Source organism: Lissotriton vulgaris, chromosome 2_2 (assembly GCF_964263255.1).
Source record: "Lissotriton vulgaris chromosome 2_2, aLisVul1.2, whole genome shotgun sequence".
Taxonomy (NCBI): domain Eukaryota; kingdom Metazoa; phylum Chordata; class Amphibia; order Caudata; family Salamandridae; genus Lissotriton; species Lissotriton vulgaris.
The window spans coordinates 1,603,433-1,629,594 of NC_141688.1; the positions used below are offsets into that span (position 1 = coordinate 1,603,433).

The 26,162-nt window shown below is 44.6% G+C and overlaps 1 protein-coding gene across 1 annotated transcript in view; it reads right to left on the minus strand.

The window, feature by feature from the left end:
• LOC147728922 (sodium/nucleoside cotransporter 2-like) overlaps nt 1-26,162 on the minus strand; it is a 475,735-nt gene that overhangs the window by 219,818 nt on the left and 229,755 nt on the right. Inside the window, exons 6-7 of the mRNA XM_086959167.1 lie at nt 22,793-22,934; nt 1,769-1,882 (exon numbers count right to left, since the gene is read on the minus strand). Of these exons, the coding sequence (XP_086815293.1) occupies nt 1,769-1,882; nt 22,793-22,934 (256 nt within the window). The remainder of the gene's footprint in view (nt 1-1,768; nt 1,883-22,792; nt 22,935-26,162) is intronic.

A 26,162-nucleotide genomic window follows, 5' to 3' on the forward strand; every position in this document is an offset into this window, starting at 1 on the left:
GTCTTGTAACACCGTCAAATTTTTGTCCCTAGCAGCACAAGAACTAGAAAAGAAAGAGTTAGCACAAAACACTGGAAAGAATGGAACACCAAAATAAGAATCTGGCAGTAGGGTATGAAGTAGCCGGCCTAAGTCTTTTTCAGACCTGTTTCTGTACCCCCTTTCTTCCAAAGCCCCTTACTATGACAAGCCCTAGACACAAACATGATCTTATCAGTAAATGTTCCATGATATGAAACTATAGTGTCTTAAGAAACTGAACAGAAAATTATGCATAACAGTTTTGAACTTTGCTCCCTCTCTATTTTCCGTTGGCATTAACACTTTAATTTCAACAGAAAGCATGGACATGTTTACATTGCTGTTATGATAATCTGCTGCTCTTTGGTACCATCCCATACGAAGGTTATAAAAACTAAAAATGTTTTAATGTCATTTTTTTTATTTGTATCTGAATTATGACGTTTTCATCATGGTGGTATGTTCCACTCTTTTTATGATTTTTAACAGATCAAAAAAAGTATTTTAGTACTTGAATCCCTACTCCTACTCTGAGAGCATAGTGGGTGTACTCTCTGCCCTAGCCCCACATCACACAGATAAAGCTATGCCCACTCTTGCATCCTGCAATTAGTTACATGTGTGAAAAAAGGATGGAATTCCCCTCGCTCCACATCCTGTCATCTGCATCATGTGGTGAATATAGGAGCATAGGTCCCTTCCCTCTGAAGGGAGCACTTGTCTCCGATTCCTGTTACACATTGCAGTTTCGAATGAACAGCAGAAATCCCCTTAGTGATTTTTGTTATAACAATAATAACCAGAAGTGATTAGGAAATTCCTTGCCCTTTCATAAATCAGAAGCATACTGGTGTGCAGAAATTTTACACGTATCCTTACATACCCTGCCTGCGTATTAGGGTATGATTTTTTTTATTGCCGCCTTTGTGAAATGCAATGAAAAGGTTATGAGAGCAGGGGCGGCTCTAGGCTCATGGGGGCCCTGGGCAGGGAGCGTAGGTAGGTGGCCCCGGAAGAGGGGGTCAGGGCGGGGCGGAGCACGGAGGCCAGTGAAAAGGGGGGAGGGGGGGGGGGGGTCAGGGTGTTTGGAAGTGGAACAGATCCGGAGGCCGCCAAATCCCTGCCAGGGGCCACCACGCAAATATGTATCCATCCTCAGAGGATTATTATATAAGGATATATATTGACGTGGCAGCCCCTGGGGTTTGGTGGCCATGTGTAGGTGCACAGCTTGCACATGCCTAAGGCCGCCCCTGATGAGAGGTTATGCTTTCTCCACAATGCATGAAAATCATTATGATAAAGCATAGCCTCTCAAGTGCTGAGCTCCCCAATAATCTCAGGATAGAGTCCCTGATTGGTCAGAGCTGACTCTGTCAAGGGACACTGCAGAGACTTCACTGTTCAGACCCAGGATAGGATGACAAAGTGAACATTTAAATGTTCCGAGCCTCAACTTAATTGTTCTTCATGGAGAGACAACCATCCAATGTATTCTTCAACTGCAAGAAAGACCTCACACATTTGCAGGTAGACAAAATAGATTGCTATTCATGCTATAAGTACCAGATCCTCCCTTTGCTTGAGGTATGCTGAGAGCTAATCCCCTTAAACAGCTATGAAAAAACCAAAACTGAAGCAAAACATCAATCATATACACCTCAGAAGGGCTTTGTGGACAAGTATTGGCAGATTTCTATGAGTCTGCCCTCGGGATAGAAAACATCCCAAAGTTACTGCACCTTACCTGAATTTCATTACCAAGAAACTGGAAAGCTTGAAATCCAGGCTCTGTTCTGATGATAAAGAGCCCAAGAGCAAACTGCAGGCCAAGCCCCCAAAGCACTGCTCGCCAGGACACCTATGAAAGAAGGTATTGGCAATCACACAATCTGTTCGAGAGTCAAAGAATAACAGGAGAAGCAATGAATCATATGGGAAACCGGTCACATGGCATTTAATAGTTATAGTATAAAGAGAATAATGGCATCAAACCAACATTACACACCAGGATACGTACAAGAAAAAGGAAACATGATTAAAAAGCGTTATAAAATGAAGAGAGACATTACTTCGTTCTCAAAGATACACTGCCCATGAGTAAACCTTCAGGAATGAGGAGACAAGGCACAGAAGGGGTCCTAGGAAATAATAGAATAATGATATTCATCTGCGACTGACAGGTGGTGCCATGGAGCCCCAAAGGCTGTTATGAGATTTGTGGGCCACCAGAATGCCCTCAGTCTAGGGGACAGGTAGGTCCCACGGTGGGTGGGCCGGGATGGTGATGGCAGTTGGGCTTATCTAACTCCACTCTCCTGTAGAGATGGGTATTGCCCTATTCCATCACTTAGATGGGCGTAGTGTGTGTGCCCAGTCCACGCTGCCCTAGTGGGGAGCAGACTGGGCTCGTACTGGTGAAAGGACCTCTCTGTGAGGGGAGCACGAGGCACATGCTGGAAGAAATATTTAACAATCCCCCTGTCCAAGGCTTACTCCCTCTGGAATGCTCCTTTGCCTTTTATGAACTAAACTGAGCAATCACTGTAAGTTTGTCAGTGTAACCGGTGGTGTGCCATACAACTCAGTACATCATTAGAATTCACAATGCAATATTTCTAGACAGTGGAGTCATTATTACTCCTAATACCAGAGATGTGGGTCTTCTAAATACTGTCTTGCATTTCTGTAAAGCACACGTGTAAATAATTGGGTTATTGATTGAGGGGAGTGAAAATCCTGCTCAAGCAACAACCTCAAACCTTGTCAGGATGAATCACAAAAGTCACTAAATTAACCTGTGCTTAACCGTCTGGTAGCTTGGCGCAAAAACAGTTAGGCTTAACTTAGAGGTATTGAGTAAAGCATTTATTCAGTACAAAAACAGTATTAGAACATTGGAATGTGGAGCACTCCATTTAATACAATTGAGTGCTCCGTGCTTCTACGGACTGGTAAAAGCCAAGAGAGCAACATTCCATGTTGTGTTTGATCCCAGCTGTTGCTGTGAACAAAGGCATCTCAGAGCCTGAGGAGATTTAAGCCCCCTCGAGCTCCGAGAGGCCTCTGTTTTATTTGTTAGAACATTCTGCCCTCTAGTGGGCAACAGTTGCTTAATGCTCGACAAGAAATGCCAGTCCATCTATATATTCTAATTTATACCCCTCAAATCTACAAACGAATGTACCTTTTCATCACCCATCTGTGTTAGTACTATGAGGGTAAGCCATTCTAATTCTTCTGGTAGTTTAATAACGGTTTCTTCACATTGACTATCCAATTTTTTTCTTAGTGGTACCTTCAACACCAAAGGAACATTCTGCACTGCATTTTCCTTCAAAACAATACAATGACTACATTTCTTACAACAGCCTAACTTATTACTAAACAACTTAATTAAATCATGCTTCCATTTGTTCCATTCAACTTGAACTATCACCATTATTTGTTTAGGATGGTTAGAGTCTAATACAATTCATAACACACTTTGCACATTGATCTCTCCAACCCAGCAAGGTTTTTCCTTTCTCAGCTATATCCACCATTGCATCTGCTTTCCTCCCTTTGTAAGACAACGTTAGTAAAATATCCCTCCATGATAATATTCTGGTTCCACATCAGTCTCTTACAATTCCTTTTTCCCTACTGTGTCCCATGTGTCCCTGTCAATAAGTGTGTAAGTTGAACAAGAATCTGCCCACATTGGCACACTTACCTCACACACCTTCAACACTCATTTTGAAAGGGTTGGGGCAATAGGTTTCAGACACTTCATTAACTTAGTCTTCTTTAGTGCATTAACTTAATCATCTATAGTGCCACCCTCACGCAGTGCTAGCACCTCAGCATCTTCTTAGCTGCTGCCGGTATGCCCAGTAATTCATCACTGTCTGTAGTATGCAGACCCTTTCACAGAGTTCTTTCCCCTCTCACTTCACCCTTACGCACCCTAGATCAGCGGTTTCCAAATGTTTTAGAACTAAGAACCACTTTTTTAATACAACAAACTTATGTGACCCATCTAGCTTTAATAGACATGAGGCAGGGGGTTTTCCAAGTCACTAAATTTGCACAGACATACAGTTTTACTGATAAAACTATATTCCACACAAATGATAATGTGTGGAAATCCGGTTACAGTGAATATTTATTATTTGTTCATCCCGAAGGAAAGCGTCTTGATTTGTTCTGATCCTATTAAAATCTTTGTTTCTATCACACTACAGAATTACAAAGAATGTGCTTTATTCGTGCTTTCCTAACTTCTGAATGTGTATAGTTCATTTACAGGTATTTACATTTGGTAGTGTGTCACAAAAAAGACATTCTACAGTCATTCCTTTCGTACTTCATGTATCCCAACAAGCATGTAATTTTTTTTTTTGTAAACATTTTTTTTATTATTGTGCATAGTACAGGTGCATAACACGTCATGACAGTCTACCAAATCCTAACCATTACATCATCAAATACAACTCTTTGCCTATAGCATAGGAGAGAAAGGGTTAGACAGCTGTAGCAGTGCATGGAAGAAGAAAACAAGCTTTGGCATAGCCAAAAGGTCTCGCCTTTGGGATCTTCTGTGTTTAGCCAGAACTTTTGGCTATGTTGTAGAGCATTGTTATTTCTGTGCATTATGTTGAAAAGTAATCATAAAAAGTGTTAAGCTTTTTTGTTACCTTTATACAAATGAAGACAACATTATATACAACTGAAAAACTTGATGAAAAAAAAGATCTTTACATAACAAAATGTCTTTTAGTTTTTATGTACTTGCACTGCTGTTAACTTCTTCCTGCTTCTTATTGCTTGTTTGTTATAAAAATGTTTTGCTATGGGGGAGCGGAACATAAATAACGGAAGAGTGGAGTTTGGAAAACAGTAATTTAATTATAACCCGAGCAGCGGATGGAAACTAGGGGAGAATTAACAGATTCCAAAGGCAGACTGACGTGATGTTTACGTGGTGCGCTGATGCAAAATGGTGGTGGTGAATGATGTTTGGTGCTCAGGTGGTGACACTATATGGTGTGCATTGAAGGTACGTTGTGGATTGTGTAGTTGTGTAGTTGAATTATGTTGTTTGGTGTGTAATTATGCGGTGTGTATTGGAAATGTGTGGATTTGAATTGTGTGGCTTGGAACTGTAGTGTTGAGTGAAATTATGCTTAGGGAAATTGTGTCATGGTGTGGAGTGTATTTCTGTTGATTGGTGGTTTGTGGTTTAGAGTGCATTCATGTGACGTGTATGTATGTTGCATTGAGTACAGTGCAATTATGTTGCATGTAATTATGTGGTATTGAGTGGTATGTGGAGTGTATTTATGCTGCATTGAGTACAGTGTAATTATGTGGTGCGTAATTATGTGGCACTGAGTGGTATTTGGAGTGTATGTTGCATTGAGTGCAGTGTAATTAGGCAGCATATAATTATGTTGCACTGAGTGGTATTCTGTGTAGTGTATGTTGCAGTTAGTAGAGTGTAATTATGTGGTGTGTAATTATGTGGCACTGATTGGTATTTGGAGTGTATGTTGCATTGAGTGCATTGCAATTATGTTGCATATAATTATGTAGCACTGAGTGGTATTGTGTGGAGTATATGTTGCATTTAGTAGAGTTTAATTATGTGGTAACTAGACGAATATTTTCTCGCACTTTAAATTGGAACTGTCACACTCAAAGATTCTTCTGTCAGTCCCACATTATCTCCCCGGCAGAAGGTGTGTAATTATGTGGCACTGATTGGTATGTGGAGTGTATGTTACATAGAGTGCAGTGTAACTATGTAGCATATAATTATGTGGCACTGTGCGGTATTATGTGTAATGTATTTATGTTGCATTGAGTAGAGTGTAAGTATGTGGCATGTAATTATTTGGCACTGAGTGGTATTATGTGGAGTGTATTTATGTTGCATTGTTATGTTGCATTGAGTACAGTGTAATTATGTGGCGTGCAATTATGTGGCGCTAAGTGGTATTATGGGGAGTGCATGTTGTATTTAGTAGAGTGTCATTATGTGGTGTGTAATTATATGGCACTGAGTTGTTTATTTTGAGTGTATGTTGCATTGAGTGGAGTGAAATTATGTAGCATATAATTATGTGGCACTGAGTGTTATTATGTGGAGTGTATGTTGCATTCAGTAGAGTGTCATTATGTGCTGCGCTTTTATAAGCACAATTTACGTTACACAAGGATGCATTTTTTGGGTGAGTAGGCTTAGGCGATTAAGGAATTTATTTGCCAAGAAACACAGGATATTACGGCCACTCATAAACTCAAACCTGGTTGCCAAGTTCCAAAGTTAGCAGCACAAACAATTAAGCCACATACTTTCCAAACTCTTAAAAGCTGTTCTTTTTTTGTAAACTCACTAAAAAACATAAGCATTCCCACATAGCAACATAGTTCCAAAGTTTCATAAAATGGATGTTCTGGTAAATGAATACATTGATAGATTGATAGATGCCTATATAAAAGAGTGTGTCTGGGTTTAAAAGTATGGCTGGATAAATGCATGCTTCCAATAATAGACAGATGGATGGGTGGGAGGATGGATGGATGGGTAGATAAATGGATTGGAGATTGCATGTATATAAATGATGTTCGGGTGAATGCGTACATGGTCGGGTGGGTAGGGAGAATCAATTTAAAAGGAAGGATAGATGCCTGCAGGACCAGACAAATGCCTTGGATGATGGAACAGTTGAATGTTTGGATGTATGGATGATTGATGCATGGGTGGTTAGATAGTAAAGTGAGTGCATATGGTTGGATAGATGCTTCCTGTATTTGCTTATTATGTTTTTAAAAATAGGTTCTAATGCGCAACCTCACAACATCCCTTAATGTCTTTGCATGCAGATTAGTTGGCTAACAGGTGTGGGGCCTTAATGCACAGAATAACACATGCTAGAAGGTCACAGGCCCTTGAAGGCGGCCTCGCGTTCAAGCTGCAGGCTATGAAATGATGTTTTCTAACCATTGTTTTATCATTCTAATGTTGGTAAATAAGCACAATCTACCTATTGCAAAGCACTGCATCTAGTGATTTGTTCACCAGTGTGTATTTTTATGCAGAATAGTTTGGTCCGTGTCAGTTCACCAACCCAGGAGAGCTCTATAACTTTTTTCATCCATTTCCTGGGTTTATGTTTTTACACATTTAGGGGCAGATTTACAATTACTGGCGTATCCCTGCAAATTAGCAGGGATGCGTCAGTAATTGTGCGCCGCAGCTCCGCCACCCATGATGCGCCGCATTTACAATGCGGCGCACCAAGGGGCAAAAACGGCACAGATGCATCACGTATCTGTGCCGTAAAGGCGGCGCATTGCTGGACTTGCGTCGCAAGCGCGAAGCAGCTCCAGCAATGCTCTGGGGGACATATTCTTCCAATGCTGCGTCAAGCCTTACGCCTGCTTCAAGCAGGCACAGGGTTTTGACACAGCATCAGCCTAAAAGTGACTGAGTGAAATCTTGTAGATTTCACTCAGCCACTTTTAGGAGGCGTTCCTGCGCCGGAACGCCCCCTCCAGAGCCAGAACACCTCCTTATTGCGCAGGGCTTTACAACGTGACGCATCTCGGAGATGCATCACGTTGTAAATACCCCGCACCATGGCTCACCTTTTGCGCCGCCGCTGCATCACAAAAGTGACGCAACGTGGCGTAAAAGAGGCGCAAGGGGCTTGTAAATCTGCCCCTTAATATTGTGTATTTAAATAAAGAATTCTGAGTCTCTCTGCTCTTCGTATGCAAGACAACAGTTACCTTTTATGATGACACCATTATCCGCCAGATACAAAACACGGAATGCTGCTGACCCTTATGCACAGAAACAACACGTCTTCTCACATTTAGCTGTAATGGCCGTGCCCGGTCGCCTGCAGCACGTGCATGTGGCCTAAGGGAAAAGTCGCTCTTAATGTCAGGGGCCTGTATATTCAGTACATTGTCAAATCTCATATTTACAGTAACCCCACAATACTGTGGTGCTGCTTGACTTTCCTCTCAGCAGAATATAGCTAGCGATAATATTGATTTTCTTGTTTTTTTAATGATTCAATAGGCTAGTTGTTAATAAATATCATTTTTCCACACTACTCTCAAATACTAGACTTGTTCATACATATGCAATATAAATCATTGCTGACTTATTCTAAGCATGAGCAAAATTTTCGCCTACATGAGAAATTGGCTCTTTTTTAAATGCAAAGCGGATTTTAGCATTTCATCACGCCGAATTACCAAAAAAAAGGGAGGGACCCGGCCCACTTAAACCTTTGAAAAGCAGAACCATAATAAGAATTGGCAAAGCTACCAAGTCTGGTGTTGGCTTCTAGCATTTTTCCTTTGTCAATACTTCATTTGTTTAGACGAGTTTTTTTGTAAAACTTTACTGTTGTGGATCTGCATGGCTACCACCAATAAGCATTGGCAAAGGCAGTAGGCTCGGGCTCGTTAAAGTGAATGTTTTGTGTGATTCGTGTTGATGCAGTGGGGAATATGGAAACAGGAAGCAGCTAGAACTAAGAAATTGAGTGAGAGTGGGAGTGGAGAGGGGAGGGCTAGGGTGGGCGGAGCAAGTGACAGTTTGTTCCTGGTCTGATTGCACATGTGCATTCATTACCCAAGCCCTAACAGAAAGAAATTGATAAGGATAATATTGATAAGGAACAATGTTGAGAGAAAATCTATTCTAACTGTGCTAATTGGTCAAATAATAGATTTTAATATAGCTCACTAGGTAAGGGACCCTACTGCAAGCATCTGTGTGCGTGTCCTGTACGCCTTACTATGTGAGTGAGGCTGGTAAGGATGCTCATGTAAGTAATGCAATGCTGGAGTGATGTGTGTGTAATCCGTGCTCACAGGTCTTGACAGAGTCTTCCCACTCCTTGCTCCAGTGTGGATGTCTCCTACTCCTTGCCCTCCCGCCCACGAACCAAGAGTAGTTTGTGGCACACCTGTGCCCCGCTCGGCTCCTGCTGTTCTCGGGTGTCCCCTGCATCCGCCCCGGGCATTCCAAGCCCCTTTCTCGCCTTACCTCTGGGCGCTGCGCCTTTTACGGCTCCCCTTCCGTCTATAAGTGACAAGAGCAACAGCAGACCAACTTCATGGCTACAGAGGAGCAGCACCTTCTGCCGGGGAGATAATGCGGGACTGACAGAAGAATCTTTGAGCGTGACAGTTCCAATTTAAAGTGCGAGAAAATATTCGTCTAGTTGCCTGATTCAACAAGCATTGGCCGCGCACGAGGTTGGGAGAGGGAGAAGCGGGAGTTGTGTGCGCGCTTGGCCATTGCTTACAAAAACAAGCATTGTGCGGAGACACGCAGGAGTGGGGGGTGCGGCCAAGAGCAGGCAGCGTTTCTCTTGTGAGAGCGTGTGACCAAATGGCGCTGCGCGTTCCCGCAGGGAAATTGCCAAAATGTGCACATATTGCATTGAAAGCAATGCAACACGTGACATTTTTGCCTGGAAAGCTGTAACAATCTCAAGAGGTCTCTTTCCTAAGCAGCGCATGCGCGCTGCATAGGCGAGACCTAAACAATGAAGGAGAGTGGTACACACTCTTAGGCATCTTCAAGTGCTGGATTCCACTTTTAGTATACAATCAAACTACAAATAAAAAAAGTACAGAATCATCAAACTATGTTTTCTTAAATATGGTATGGTGAACTATAGTTTATGAGTATTTTCTCCTACCTCGCGGCATTTCCAGGCGTCATGTTACCTAGAGGGGTGGTGGAGGAGAGAGTGGTTTAGAGCTTGTCTTGAAAGGTGTAAGGACCGTGCTGCGGGAAATTGGGTTGGGTCCTCAGAAGAGACAGGTTGAGTAGGAGAGTAGGAAGGGGTTTTGTGTGGTTTGTGATGGTGTGTTGAACCATTCATGTTCTGAGTTTGTTGAGAGGAACCTGTAACTGTTAATAATTAATTTTGGAGGGACTGCTTATATCCCTTGTCCTGAAAGATGGAGTGAGACGTATAGTTCACTGGTGGTATTGCAGTAATGTAAACTTGTGCACCAGATTTTAATGGTGGAGGGGTGTCTTTTTCCCCAGTGAAGGACAATATCCCACCTGGTGAGTAGGAGGGCCCTTGCCATGTACCAGCGGGTGCTGTCCAAAAGGTATTGACCATAACCCAGCAAGGCCACAAGGAGATCGGGTCTAGGTCTATCTCTACCATTTGGCCTGGCAGGAAAAGATCTACCAAAAGTGTGAAACATGCCAACAAGTCCAAGTCATATACATAACGTTTGCTTCCATGTCATGGCATTTAGGGCACTCAGGGGGATCTGGTGTGATCAAACCTGTGGAAATCTACTTGAGTGATATATGCGTGACGTAGAAACTTGAAATTAATATGTTTATGGCGGTGATTAGGGAGATGGAACATGTCAGTAACCAGCAGACAGTCCACATTTTTTCCATCAAGTGACAGCCTAAATCATGTTCCTAATGACAGCATATTTTTTATTGAGGGTGGGCAATAAAGCCAGGCATGTGTGAAACAGCTCGGGCACCAAACGAGTACCATCTATCAAGAGTGTGAGTGGCATGAACTCTACGGGAGCCAAAGGATAGGATGGGAGCGGCCCGAAGCACGCTGTTAAGGCGTTGCCGCCCAAAGTGGCCCATGTCTGGTGAAGTAGAATGGGAGAGTACATATCCATCGGGGAAAATATTGCCAAAGCTGCGGATGTTATAATGTGCCAGGATGTGTTTAACCAAGGCCTCACAGGTGATATGGAGCCATAGGTTAGCGGCTATCATCAAGGTGGGTGAGTATAATATTGGGGCCTTAAGCTGATGTTGGAGTCTGCACCAGACCCAGCATGTAGGGATTAGGGGTTGTATATGTTGTTGGGTTCCATGGGAAGACCCTTCGGCAGGATGGAGGCTAGTGGTACCGGTGCGGCTTGGTCAATTTCTGGTTTAGTATGTGTGAGCCTAGCTTACCTCTGGAACCAGTGATACGTGTGATGGCACTGTGTGGCTAGATAGCACAGGTGGAGGTGCGGCACCCCATCCCTCCTCTCTCATATTGAAGGCTAGTGCATCCAAGTTAACGTGGGCATGTTTACCGGCCCAAATGAGTTTCAATAAAAACCCTAATAATGTGGAAAAAAAATAATTGGCTACGGGAATCAGGATGTTTTGAAATAAATATAAAATACAGGAAAGGACCACCATTTTAACAATTGCAATATGTCCCATTATGGATAGCGTTAGGCGTATTCAGCGTTCCTTAGTTCAATCAAATGACCTGTTCTTTATCACAATGTAAATCAACGCCCAGATACTTAACAGAGCCGTCACACCAGGTTAGTAGGTAGTAACATTGAAAATGGGCAGTGGTGTTGGTCAGAGGAAAAGATTGTTTTATTAGCCTAGAGTGTCCCTGAAAACACACCACTTCACGAAGGACGGGTGTCAGGTTTTCTTTCGGTGATAGATAAGTAGCAGTATATCAACTGCATAATGGTCCCAGACGGAACTGTAGGTCACAGTGCATGCGGTCCTGTTTCAAGTGTCGGACCAGTGGATCCATTGCTATGATAAAGATATAGAAGAGATAGGCGTTTCCGGCTCAGCCTTGCAGTGGATCAGGTCCTTTTTGGAAGACCGGACACAGTGGGTCTGGCTTCCTCCCTGTTGATCGGAGCCGATGCAGGTAACTACAGGGGTGCTGCAGGGGTCATCTCTTAGCCCCCTACTTGTTAACATCTATGTGACTCCGCTGGTCTATCTGGCGGAAACTCGTGGGGCCAAAGTGATGGCCTACGCGGATGACACCCAGCTCTTGTTCTTATTGGGCAGGGAGGATGACTCGGCAGTGGCGGCCCAGCATTGTTTGTCTTCGGTTTTCCAGTGGTTGGCTATTGCTCAACTGAAATGCAAAGAAGGGAAAGCTGGAGGGCACATGCTTTGGCACCATAAAAATCCTGAGGAAGTTTCTTCTCTTTTTGCCAGAGAGAAAGTGGTCCGGGCTCTTATTCTGTCCCGTTTGGACTATGCCAATGCCCTACTGGTAGGCAACCCGGGCTACCTTATTAAGAAATTGCAGGTTGTTCAAATGTCAGTGGCCAGATTTCTCTTTGGAATGAGGTCTAGGCATAGTGTACGTCTTCATTTGCATTCCTTGCACTGGCTTCCAGTCGACTCGATGGTGAAATTTAAGATGTTGACTATCGCTCATAGGGCTCTTCATGGCCTTGGTCCCATCTATCTGCACAGGAGGTTTGCTTTCTACACACCAGGAAGACAGCTGCGCTCGTCCGCTCAGCGGCTGCTATAGGCCCCCAGGTTCAACCGTCAAAGACTGGGTGGTGTTTAGTTTGTGCGGAAAGCCAGTCTGGCCTGGAAAACATTCCCCTGGGTGCCAGGTGCATCCAGGACCCCCTGCTTTATATGAAAAAATTGAAAACGTTGCTTTTCTAGTGGCTGTTTTGTGCTCTTTCCGGTCCTTTCCTTTTGTAAGCGCTGGGATACTTTCGAGTAGGTGTGCGCTTTATACATTTAATATAACATAACATAAACAATAAGGGGGAAAAGGGAAGCCCTGCTGTGTACCCAAGTAACCGGATTGGTTGAGTTAAAGAGGAGTTAACTCTGAGGCGCGCCATTGATGCTCAGTACAGGAGACCTATCAAGGAGGATAATCTGTGGGGGATACCTTGTTTGTTCAATGTGGCATGTAGGAACAACCATTCTAATGAATTGAAAGCCTTCCCTGCATCAAGAAGGGCTGCTCCAACCGGAAATCATGTTTAGGACTGCTTAGACTGCGTAAATTTAAGGAGGTGGAGCGATGTGTAACAAACCCTGACTGTACAGGAAATATTATTTGATCCATTAGTAGCATGACATGATTAGAAAGCACCTTGGCTGGTATTTTATTACTTACCTTACCCAGTTTCAGGAGCATTCGAGAGCAGAGGACGGCCCGGGACCAGGGTTCGATTCCCGGCGCGGCAGGTTTCTGGACCAGGGTCAGCGGACTCGATAATTCTCTTGCCTCGGTGCCCACTCTGATCAGCGATCACACTCGGCAACTCTGGGCATTAGCTTGCCTCATCTTCACTAACGGCCCCACCAGACCGCCGGGGATGCCTGGTCTCACCCTGGAGATTCCCATTAAGGGACCATCTCTCAGGGAAGCCAGGAAGGGTTTCGCAGCGGTCGAAGCGCCTTGGGACCCTCCGGGTAAGTAGTGCGCTATATAAATGCCTATACATACATACATACATGTTATGACCACTTCCTGAAATGTTGGGGGAAGTTGCCAGTAGCGGCAATGCAAGGGTATGTTTAAAACATTTATAGGATTCTCCGGTGACACCGTCGAGGCCGGGGGCCTTGGATCGATCCATTGAGTCAATAGTCTGAATGATCTCATCATAGATGATGGGCCTGCAGAGGAAATGTTGTTGTACTGTTTTAAGCCACACCATGACCAACACATGGAAGTATGCAGTTTGGGCTGATATGTCACCGGACTGTCTAGTGGTGCAAAGTTACGTATAGAACCGGAGAAGGGTGTTTAGTACTTCTTCAATGGAAGTTACCCATGATCATGAGCCTAATTGCAATTCTGCTATATAGGGAGTTCTCCTTAGGGGCGAAGTAGTCTGTCTAATGTGTGCCCTGGGCATTCCCCTCCCCCTTATTTAGGAGCTCTGGCAAACTTCCTGAGGAACAATACCTCGCTGCCTGCCGGTCACAGTACTCTGAGGAATGCTGTGTGCCGAAGTGAGCTTGCTGTTTCCGGATCTTAAGGGCTATCCGAGTCTAGCTCAGTTAGAGCCTCCTCAATGTGTGCTAGCTCCCTGTGGAGCTCTCCCAGTACTCCATATTGCTCAGAAATGCATATACCTCTAATGTAGGCTTTAAATGCCTCTCACAGTGGTCTGTTTGGCTACGGAGCCCTCGTTGAGACTGAACTAATCTAGCACCGAATCTTACAAGGTGGAGCAGGATAGTGTGTCCGGTAGTGCTATCGTGGGGAACAGCTAAAGTAATTTGCGAATACCCCAGATTGAGAAATGGAAGGTGGTGCGCACCGGGGCCTAGTCAGAGAGGGTGCATGCCAAGTGGTGGACAGATTCCACCCAGGGGCCCAGTAATACAGAAACTAGTCAATAGTCAATGCAGTTCTAGGTATTGTGAGGAGTGGAATAGTAAATGAATGCTAAGGGGGCGGGAAACCCTACAGGCACCAGGCGCCCCACAGTGCAAACCTGTCACAAATATCATGTAGGATGTGGAGTGAACGTGGTTTGCCAGCAGGGGAGATAGCTGTTGTATCATGGGACATGTCCATGAGTAGATTAAGGTCTCACCCTACAATGAGTGGTTAAGGCAAATTGTGTTTGGAGCGTCAGAAAGAATTCAGGGGGGTCTGCATTTGGTGCATAGATATTAGCCAGTAACACTAAGTGGCCTGCAAGCGTACCAGTCACCAAGGAATAACATCCATGTTCGCAGAGGACAGTTGTCACTGGGTGGTATGGTATACTTTTGTGAATCAAAACGCAGACCCCTTTGGACTATGTACTCTAACATGAGAAGAACAATAGGATCTCCAGTGGAAGGCCAAGTTGCGAGGTCTACCGGGTTAGAGGTGGGTCTCCTGTAGAAAATGTGGGTGCCATGCTGTGTAAGATACTGCAAGACTTGCTTATACTTATGGGGGTTTTAAGGCCCCTAATGTTCCACGAAAGCAATGTGCTTGCTATATTTGTGTGCTAAGGTAAAATCAGTTAATGTAGAAATTGCAATAGGACCGTGCATACATAAAACATAGGTGACAATTAGTATGCGTGGGAAAACACAAACATTAAATGTAAATATCATCTGAAATCCCCCAACCACCACCCACACCAGGCAATGTTGAGCCCAGTGTATCCCCAAACAGCCCAAAAAGTACAAGAAAGAAAAACAATGAACATTGCTGTGTGTACCACTGGGGGGGGGGGGGGGGTGGCAATGCCATGGTGGTTGCTTGGGTTTGAGATAAAAAATGTAACAGGTCGCAAAATGGATTCGTTATGGAGATAAGCAATTGAATTGAATTGTAGTGCTGCGCAGGGGGGTCAAGCTTGTCATAGTCAGTTAGAATGTAAAAGCATGTCAATGTAGTTGCAGTAGTGCCCATGTCATCCTGAGGTGAAGAGGTCCACACTGGCATTGGACTGGGTGTCTGGCGGATATGTTTCCGGATTGGAGCATCTCAACTGCGTGCGATCTCTAGAGTACTCTCTGCAAAAGTCTTGTGTAGTCGTCGATGTATCAAAGAATCAGGGCCTCCTATCCACATCCACCCTGAGATGCGCAAGATACAGTGTGCTGTCTCGGAGGCCCAGCTTTCCAAAAGAGTTATTTACATCATTGACTTTGCGACGGGCGTCCTGCACAACTAGGTTGTAGTCAGGAAAAAATGAAATTTCAGCACCTTGCCAGTGTAAAGGGCCGTTTCTGTGTGCCAGCCTGATGGCCACATCACTTTTTCAAAAATTGAGCAGTCTGGCAATTATTCGTCTGAAAGGAGCGCCATGTTTGGGACATTGCCCCAGGGAACGATTGCCTGTTCTATCACAAAAGTAGATGTAAAGTGTTGTCTGCTCATTAGGTTCTTCAGTAGTCTTTTCACAGGGAGATCCATTTGCCCAGTTTCGGTGCTTTCCGCAACACCCAGGATGCATAGGTTACTGCAGCGCCCCCTGGCTTCCAGGTCTTTGTTCTTTATGGCCACAGCTTTTAGCAGCTTCTGTAGTTTCTCTGGGCCTTTAGCAGTTTGAGGTGCCCCGTCCTCAAGGCCAGAAACTCTCTCCTTTGCAGCATCCAACCGATTGGTGGGTCTGTCAAGTAGTTTGCTCCGGTGTCAAGGCGACCAGCAAGGGCAACAAATCGGCCATCATCTCAGCTCCACCATGATGCTGTCTGTTCCGGGCAGATGTTCAGTGTCCAAGCCTCCTGCAAGGCCCTGTTCTGTCATGGGTGTGGGTTCCTAGATATCATATTGCATGGGCTTGTCAAAAGTGAGCTTCTGCTGTTTAGGATCACCTCGAACCATAACTGGTGCAGGATGGTGGGGACTAGTATGGCAGTGTGAGGGGGTTTGAGTGGACACGCCAGCACGTCAAGTCTGAGTTGTGAAACAGTAGTGCAGTCACCCTGGCAGGCATGCAGAGGGAGACTAGTCCACAACTCACCTCGGGACTTAGATGAGTGGGGGAAGCGAGACAAAGAGAGCTGGCCATGCAGTGGTCACACAGCACTGGTGCAACCTCCGAACATCCTACACCAGGGCGAAGGGGGTGACCAAGGAGGAAGCGACTGATCCTCAGCCACCTGGGGCTTGCAGCAATGTTGAGACTGAAGGGGCTCTCCCACAGTACCTCAGGAGGGAGAAGAAGCATCCAGGGTGATGATCATGGGCCTCTATGGGGGGCCGAGCCACCCACTGTGATGATCTGGGGGTGGGAGAAGGCCGCACCACATCGCAGGCAATATGGGGGCAGAATAATTATCAGCAACAGGCCCACATGCAGGTGGCTCCCACGGGGGCGGCGGCAAGATGGTGGCAGGCCTCCAAGGACCCCCCCTCAGCAGTAATGTGAACCAGGGACTGTACTTCAATGGGTGGTCCTCTAGCACCGCGTTCTTCAGTATGGGTGTGGGAATGTGGCCCACTAGACAGCACCAGAGGAAAGCGCATTGATGGTCTATGGCCCCAATTGGTAGCAGCTGAACTCTGTGTGACAATTTTGGGGGTGAGGGTCAGTGCAGCACCCAACACTGCAAGGTCTCAGACGCCAGAGAAATTATGGAGTCCCTGGCAATGGTGGCCTGCCCGCAATCCGGAGAGTCCACCAATTGGGCATGGCGATATTTAGACAAGTAGCAGCACGGCACCCTTGGTGGATTTGGGACATGGAAGTGAGCCACAGGTAGATAGGCAGGTGCACCACACGGATATGGGGGGACAGAGGGAAGAAGCGGCAACCTCGAACTTCAGGATCGCCTGTGGTCCCTGTCACCACAGGGCCTCTGAAGTTAGGCCAGGTAGCCCATCAACTCACCACGTCTGGTTGTCTTGAGCCTTCCTCTCCACTCCACCTGTGACATGCACAGCATAAGAGTGTCACAATGCTCACAGCTAAAGGTGGATCATGCTGGCAACAGGTACAGGCCCATTACTGTGTTTTCCCCCAGTTGAGCCAATGGAGCTTCAGTATCACGTGGCCAACTTGGTAGGTGGTCAGGCCACCCCCCAAAGATGATCATATAATTCACTTTACTTTTTATTTTTCTGACTGCAAAGTCAGAGGAGTTTGTAAACACCAGTCCCCTTGTTAAAAAATTAAGCAGCAGAAGATATAGCCTGACCTCTGTCTTTAAAGCGCAGCAAATGTGACAAGATAAATACAGAATTTAAAGTCATCTTTATTTATTGCTTAGACTTTGAGCAAGCCACCAAAAATCAGATTAGTTCACGATCCACACTTTGAGAAGCACTACCCTAGAGAAATGTCGAATTTAATTGCATTTGTAAAATCTTATTTTAGCAGCAGGACATGCCCGAAGTCACTACCTGTTTGACTCTACCACATCTATGACAAGGTGGAATTCTTCAAACCGGCCACACCTTTACCTTTGTTGCCTTCTTTTGTTTTGCTACTCAATGGCCTATGTACTTCATCAACTTCCCAAACTCTAGGTTTCAGAACAACTTTTCATACTTCTTCTCTGGCTTAATTCTTTAACATAACAGAACGAATTCTCTATTCATTTGGCCATGCTAATAGACTTGTGCAAGGAAGGCTAATTTAGACCTAGCAATTTCTCTTAGATTCTCAGATTAATCAGTAGCGGCTGCTACTAGACTCGGATGGTGAGGCGGGCCAAGGGTAGGGACGTGAACGTGATAACCGCTGCCTCTCCTCCATCCTCTTCTTCCTGACTCCAGTTCTAACAGGATACAGGAACCAGCAGGAAGTATTAGGCTCCTGATAGTCAATCACAATGCTGCAATGCAGCGTTATGATTGATCTGAGCGACGTGAATCAGCGCTCAGCCAGGGAATGGGGACCTGGGCATGTTCTCTATGCAGGCTGTAATACAGCCTGCATGGAGAAGGGGGAAAGTGTGCATGACTGATTTGGGTGGCCCGAGAGGACCGGCCAAACATTTACTGCGCACTTAGGAGTTGGCAAACCACTCATCCGCTGCTCCTCTGTCCTCGAAGCAGCCCCGCCCCACTCAGAAAGCTGCCACAGCAGAAGGAATCTTAAAATGATATAATTTTATGTTTCCTGCTGGAGAGCAGTGGGGAGACGCTACTCTGCCTTAGTGGAGGAGCCGCCACTGAGAATAATATTTTATTAATTAATTTATCCCTTACGATCTGTTCATATGGATCTTTGTACTTACAACTAGCCACTAATATGCGTAACACTGCAACAAACTGGTCGATTGATTCTGCAGGCAATTGTTTTCTGAAAAAAAAGTATGGCGTTCCACCAGAATTATTGTTTTCCTGCCAAATTCTCCTTTGATTCTTTAATGCCCAGTTCGTACTCATTATCCAACCCCTCTTTTATGTCCAAAGCATTATTATGACCTACACGATTTCCATCAGTTATAGGTGATGATTTAAAAAACTTTTTACCTTCTACAGCTAAACAATGCTTCAGCATGGCAAATTTCCTCTTAGCCACAAACACATCACTACCCAGTCCACGAGTCTATTAGAACCTTAGTCCTGTTTCTATTTCCACACTTTAATAACATTCAGGGAAGAGTTTTCCAAGGGGATTTCAGGTTTTGTTTTGCATGTTTGAAATGTAGCAGCACGATTCAAAAGCCAGCATTCACTGCTATTCATGACTTAGGAACCTTCATATTATTATGTGAAGTTGGGAGCCAGCCCACGAAGGTTGATAATTCTTCTGTAGCCACCGGACATGTGCGCTGAGCAGAAAAGAGAAATGCAACTCTGCGTCTGCGTTACTCCTCTGGCATCTTCTACCCTATGTGAAGGTAAGGTAGGCTGGTGATTGCCCTGTAATTCTCCAAGTACAGTGCGTCACACTAGGACTCCTGTCGGTGTGTGTTTGAGGTTGAGATGGTGAGATAATGAGCATGCAACTCTCTACTACCTCCTATGAGAGTGTCTGGCCCAGGGGTGCAAGTCCCCAGTACTGCAAGTAAGTAATTTTTTCATTGTCTGGTTAATTAAAACCTGTACAAATCCATAAAAGAGAATTGTAATAGCATGGTTCTCAATTTAAACAGATTAAAAATAACATTTCATAAACTCCCATTCCTGGTATTAGCTGCGATGAAACATTTATCAAAAAAAGATTATTCAAACCTTTGGTAAAATTCATAAAAACGTACATTATACTGGCTAGTGTTCATGGTTGTCGTATAATGCATTACAGTAGTAAAGAGTTACGACCTTTGATTTTAAAAACGAATTACCAGATGATTCCCTTATGAGGGTCTGCCCTTACAAGAGGACTTTTTGCTGCAGTGATAAAGCGTGCCGGTCAAGGGCGACAGAGTTTCTTCCCTGCCGCTTCCATAAATTGCACAAAACGGCATGCTAACTGAACGTCTCCTCCCCGAGGCATGCCACCACTGCTTGTCTGCAGGTTCCTATTGTCTTACTTAAAAAAGAAGGCTTCAGTGGCTGACGTCTTTAAAATTGTTCTCTGCAAATACACAGAAGATGCAATAGGCTTTCATTGGCTTTGTCACATAAACGACAAGTTGTCTGGCCGGGTAGTCATTTCCAGGGGGAAGATGAGGCAGTACTGGTAGAATGCCCATTCGAAAGTGGAGGTATTTTTCTTTCTTCCTCCTTTTGAAACCAACCCCTATGTAAGGCTGCGGAAAGGGCTTAACCTAACTTTGCACTATAAACCATCCATGAAATCTTGTTGTGAGTGCTGCCTTATTTTCTACTAGGGAAAGGTTTTCACTGTCTTATTTACAACTTTTTTGAAGCAGTGATTAGACCCTGGGCCGCCCAAAGTTCATCCAAGCCTAGACACTCTTTTGATGCTGTCAGATAGCTCTTAGCTGCACAGTCTCTATTTTGTTGTATTTCATTCCATAGGTAGGAGTTCAAAGATCCTTGTTTGGCATTTTTAATCCTGTACCAGCTCTTGGCGTAAGCTCCTTTGCAGGCTATTTCTTGGGGCTGTATGCCGAATTCCGCCAGTACTGGGCTTGATTATCCAGCCTGCCGTGTAGCTAACTGCCTGGGACGGGGCCCAGCAGACTATGGGAGGGCCCCATGTTTTGCCTGAGTATTAAGCTCTAACAAAGTCCTGGGTCAAAACCCCATCTAGCCCACAGGGTGCAAATCAGAAGCTCTAAGCGGGTCCTGGATCAGAGCTCCAGCTGGCCGCGGGGTGCAAGGCCCGAGGCCTGGACTCTATTCAGAAGCCTGCCAAGTCACAAAGTGCCTAGGACTGGGTACCACAGACACTGTATAAGGTTTCCTGCAGTGCTAAAATAAGAAGCTCTGAGCAGGTCCATCTTTCCTAGCTGGGTGAAGGTGGCGCCAGACCAGGAATGAGTCTAGGGCTCCTCTGGGCAGGGCAGTTCCAGTAATCACCGGTGAGAGGTGGTTTAAGCCATGGCTTGTGCCTGGGAGCCCAGTTCCCCATGCAAGGGTTTCAGGTACTGGAGAGAGAGACCTAGACTGCCCAGGCAGGGTTGCACACCAACGGCAAGGATTTACCAAGTTTCAGACATCCACCAGTAAGCTTGCCAGCTTCGAAATCCCAATTGGGCTAAAAGGTCATCTGTGAAACTTCATTTGGAAGGCTGATTCAACCAATGGACTAGTATGTCCAATGGCTAGATTAGCCTTCCAAATGAAATGCAACTCGGGAACATTTTAGCCACAATGTGATTAAGAATAAGCTCATGAACAACGTCACCTTCCTAGCAGGCCTAACTTAAATTTTGCACAGAGCTACTATACATTTGACACTTCTCACTCGCACACAACTCAACTGCCTGATGAAGTTTATAATTAGGTTTTGGTGAAATTCTTGTAAATTCCTTTGCGAAAATTACCCAAAATTTCTGAAAAGTGCGTGTATTTATGTGAAAAGCCAATTCAGCATTTTCCAACATTTTTAGGATGAAATGATTCCTCACATTCATTTTGGGGTTAAAAACGAATTTTGCACAAAACAATATGTGCAAAATCGCACATGGTGTGATCAACAGCTGCTCACGTTTGGGTTGTTCAGGATGTTGAAGTGGTCCTGTTATAGGAATTTTACCTGAGTGATATCTCAGCTGAGCAACCTGGCATACTCTTAGACATTTTCCGTAATAAAGGTCTAAAAATAATGTGAGATTATGACAGTGTAAACAAACGTTAGTTCTCAGGTTGTTTTTGAAATGGTTAAAGTTATCTCAATGCACTCCATTTGTAAACAGTCCCCATTTGAACGAGATTGACAGAAACAAATGTGTACGACGCACTAATATTTATGAGAGTATTACACGCTTTATTTCATACCGCGACACTATTAATGTGCCATGCTAAATAATTCTCACTACTCTGTACCAGAATCACATGCAATGATGACTTGCACACATATGTGTACCCTACTATACCTCTCTTGAGGCTATGTATGTTTGAATGCCAGAAGGAGGTTAGGATAAGGGGAGAGAAGCATATGTGGCATCACCTGCACATGAAATGTAATAATTGGTATAACAAGAAACCCTACAGATTGTAATAAATGTGCATGCATTCAATATGTCTATTGCACTGTGATGTGGTGTAGTTTTAGGTCGTTATATTTGTAAGACTGCTCCCTAAGCAAAGCTCTAATCCCAGTGTGAGTCACCCGAATCCCCAATAATCAAATGACATGCTAGAGGTGACTACTGAACAATGTAGTTGTTGTGTCGAACTTGGAAAGGTAGTATATACGAGTGTAACAGCCAGCCCAGCCCCAGGCAATGCAGACAACTTGCATGTTGATGGAGTGTCACCAGTGTCTATTGTGGATGTGATGTTCTCTGTGGGAGATGGCTGAAGCTCCAGATACAATTTATAGCACATAATATCTGAGGAAAGTTGAATTCCCTTACCACGCATTGCTTTTCTGCCAATGATTGTGTCACGGTGAATGAAACACTGGTGCACTTGGCTAGTGGTGCATCTGAGTACCTGTTGCAAGCAGCATTATTAGTTTGCCTGTGAAATGTCCACTGTGTCCCCACTGAACTTCTTTATTGATCCAGCTGCCGGTACATGGAGCTCTACATGAATTGGAGTATCTGTCTTTTTAACACTCAGCTAGTATTTTGAGATATGCAGGGATGGTCTGTGAATGGGCTGTGGGTGACTTGAGCACCTGCTACCAGTTTGTAACAATGTCAAGTAATCATTCCTCAAAATGAGGGGCAAGGCGATAAGGATTTTAAGTGACATGGAGGAAAAACAATCTGAAGGTCTGTCTCTTGATTCTTCATGTCTAAGTGCAGTATGTGTGTAATTGGTTAATGTTGTAAACACTTTCACCTGTTGATGGGTGTGATGCAGTCCTGACTGTTAACCCCCCCCCCCCCCCACACATTGCAATTTCGTGAATTATGTATGCATTAATGGGGAAGAAGATGCTGTGCTTTTTTATGGTGCAAAGTCTCTAAAAATAGACATAAAAACATTTATAGATTTTCAAACATATCTCAAACTAATGTATTTCTACTTACTGCTCGATGGTGCTTGGAACAAATGAAGAGGAAGACGACGAAGACACAAACGCCTCCAAAAGATATCAGCTGCTCCGGCCTTTTCGATGTGTCCAAAGCCACCCAAGTAATTAGTCCCCCCAGAACCAAAAGACAAAACACCCTATGAAAGAAGACACACCAGGCTCATGGTTATTCATAGCACAGGAGAAAGTAGACACAAATATATCTCTAGGTGTGGTCTCTCAAAACCTCTAGTGACAAAAAACCTGTCCTAGTCCACGTGGAAACACTTCTAAGAATTATCCAAGTAGTGTAGTGTTGCAGTGTCTCAATCAGTCAGAGGGTGCTTTCTTTTATGTTATCTCCCCCCCAGAACGAACCAGAGAGCGAACTGTCTACATTCTAAACCCCTCCGTTTTTAACGGGGACCCTCAGGAAGCATTGTTATTTCTTTAATCACTGCAGCATCCAGGCCAAGAGGTGGTCAGCAATGTGCTTGGTAGAGGGAAGTAGCGAAAGAAGAAAAAGTGTTATAGGATGGCCAGTCAATGTGAAAGCAAAGCCAAAATCCTTGAAGTTGTAGCTAATGCTGAGGCTATGTCAATTAGCAGTAAAACTTTCTCGCATTTCTTTGTGATGTTTCCATCCCTCTGCTTAGCACAGTCTAGACTGAGTACTAATAAAGAGGCTATTTACCAGGCCGCAGTAAAAAATCTCTCCTATTTTCCCAGCAGCCTGTAAAATAGTCCTAATCTCTGCTGTTTAGCCGGCCATTGACTAAATAGTAGAGATGATGTACAATTTGACCAGCAGTCGGATAAATAGTGTGAAGGAGGTCTATACTTAGCCAGCCCATAAAGAAAAAGTACTCCAGACAATGGTAGTGTGGAGCCATTGTGAATGAATGAATGAAGTAGTTTAATAGATGGTGCATGCCCTGTAGGTGTCTTAGTGGTAGGCGGATCAAGAGCAGAGGAGGAAAAGAGAAAACAGCAAGCAGGATTAAGTCTGAGTAACTTCGTTTTTAGCAGTGGGAAATAGCCAGGTATTTAACTGCTTTCTGAATCACTTGCAGGCTGGGTTGTGACCAGAGGGCAAGAGGAGGGGAGTTCCATAGCATTCCCCGCAGTAAAAAAGCAAATGTTCTGCAGCCCCATTTTACTCGTTTGGTTCTGGGGATCAGGACCATGTATGCCGTGCTAGATCTGAGCGTTCGATTGGGCGCATACCAAGTAAAATGTTACTGAAAATAGAATGGACCGGAACAATGAAGAGCCTTATGCATTAGGCACAGAGCCTTAAATGAGATTCTCTTCTCCACTGGTAGCCAGTGAAGGCCATGCAATAGGTGAGATACAGTTTTGAACTTTGGGATTTTCAAAGGGTTCTTGCTACCGCAAGTAGTGTGGCTCACTGGTTAGAGGCGGCAGACCCGAGAGCAGAGGACGGCCCGGGACCAGGGTTCGATTCCCGGCGCGGCAGGTTTCTGGACCAGGGTCAGCGGACTCGATAATTCTCTCGCCTCGGTGCCCACTCTGATCAGCGATCACACTCGGCAACTCTGGGCATTAGCTTGCCTCATCTTCACTAACGGCCCCACCAGACCGCCGGGGATGCCTGGTCTCACCCTGGAGATACCCATTAAGGGACCATCTCTCAGGGAAGCCAGGAAGGGTTTCGCAGCGGTCGAAGCGCCTTGGGACCCTACGGGTAAGTAGTGCGCTATATAAATGCCAATACATTTACAATACACCGCATTCTGTAAGGACTGTAATTTTTTTATCAGGTATTTCAAGGTGCCTAGATAAAGGGCAGTGCAGTAATCGATTTTAGAGTCTATGAGGGCCAACATTACGGTCTTCTGTAAATCCGTCTGAATGAACAGAATTGTTTTGAGAACCCGTAACATAAAATAGCCCCCAGAGGTCACTGCATTGATTTGAGCAGAGAAACACAGTTTGGTGTCGAAGATGACTCCCAAGTTGTTTTGCCTTCTGCACTGGCTTGGGGAGGTTACCCACCTCCTGGGACCACCAGGATGCATTCCAGAAGGAGGTCTCTTTCCCAAAGAGCAACACCTCCATTTTATCTGAATTCAATTTGAGACAGTTATTGTGCATCCAACTTGCAACTGCAGCCATACATCTCCAGAAAATATTTGCATCATTCTCCACTTGAGACAAGACGGATACCACTATCTGTTTATCATGCGTGTAGGATAGTACGGTCATGCTGAAGCTCAGAATAAGCTTCACCAAAGGGGTAACATACATGTGGAAAAGAGTGGGACTAAGCGCAGATCCCTGCGGCACCCCACAGGGGTGGGAGAAAGGGCCGGACTTTGCATCTCCCATCTCAGAACCTGGTTTAGTAGATCTTTGAGTTGCCCAGCCAGCTTGTTGATGATCGCTGGAGGGCAAGGGTCAGAGGGGGCTCCAGACTTGATGGATCTCATGAGACTGAGTGATTTATCCCACGAGAGGGGGGAAACTTCTCAAACGTGGGAAGTGCCTCGTGCCCAGTGGATATACTGGAGTTTGTGGCCTCATCCAGATTGATAACAAGGTAGATACTAGGTGCCTTCTGAGAAAAAACCTGAAAAATTGAGTTGACCTTGAATTGGAAGAAATCTGCCATCATGTAACGGGGATGCAAGGTATGACTCATATACAAGTGTAGAGCAGTTTGTAAAAGTGTAAGTGCATGAATAAAGCTCAGCTGTTTACAGATTAAACAAACAATTTTTATTAAAAAGATATATTATTTTAATATTCAAGTAAGACCTAGAAATCAAATACAAGCTTCTCTATATGGCACAGATATTTTGCGCTTATGGTTTTAAAGCATGTTATATAAATATTTTATTCAAGCATGAGAATACATTTTTTTAATGTTCATGATATGCTTTTTGTGGCGTTTTGAGGGCTGGGCTCTTTTTTTCTTCCTATGGAAGGCCGTGAGCTAGCTTTAGGCTTTGTCTAAGGGGGGTTATGCTTGCTTAGTAATTCAAATCTGGTAACAGAGCAGCAGTCAACAAGCAGCTGCAAACAATGAATCTGGGTCTTAGAAGGAGGAACATGTACAGTAGGTAATTGGTCTTTGGAAACAGTGCTTTGGGGCACTTGCAGGTGGGAAATTGAGTGAGACACAGGGCTTCTGTGGAATCAGGAAGAGAAAGCAGGAGATAGGTAAGTAATGCATCTGGGAAATTCATGAGAGGAGTTCATTCTGCTGCCTGTGAACAAACACAATTTTTCACATTATTTACCTAGCTGATGCTTATTGGTCCCATGTCATGAGTGGTTCCTTCACCTACACTAACATTTTAGTCACAAGCGCAACGCTTCTTGGAAATGTTAGTTTTGCTTTTTAACACATTAAGCAGTGT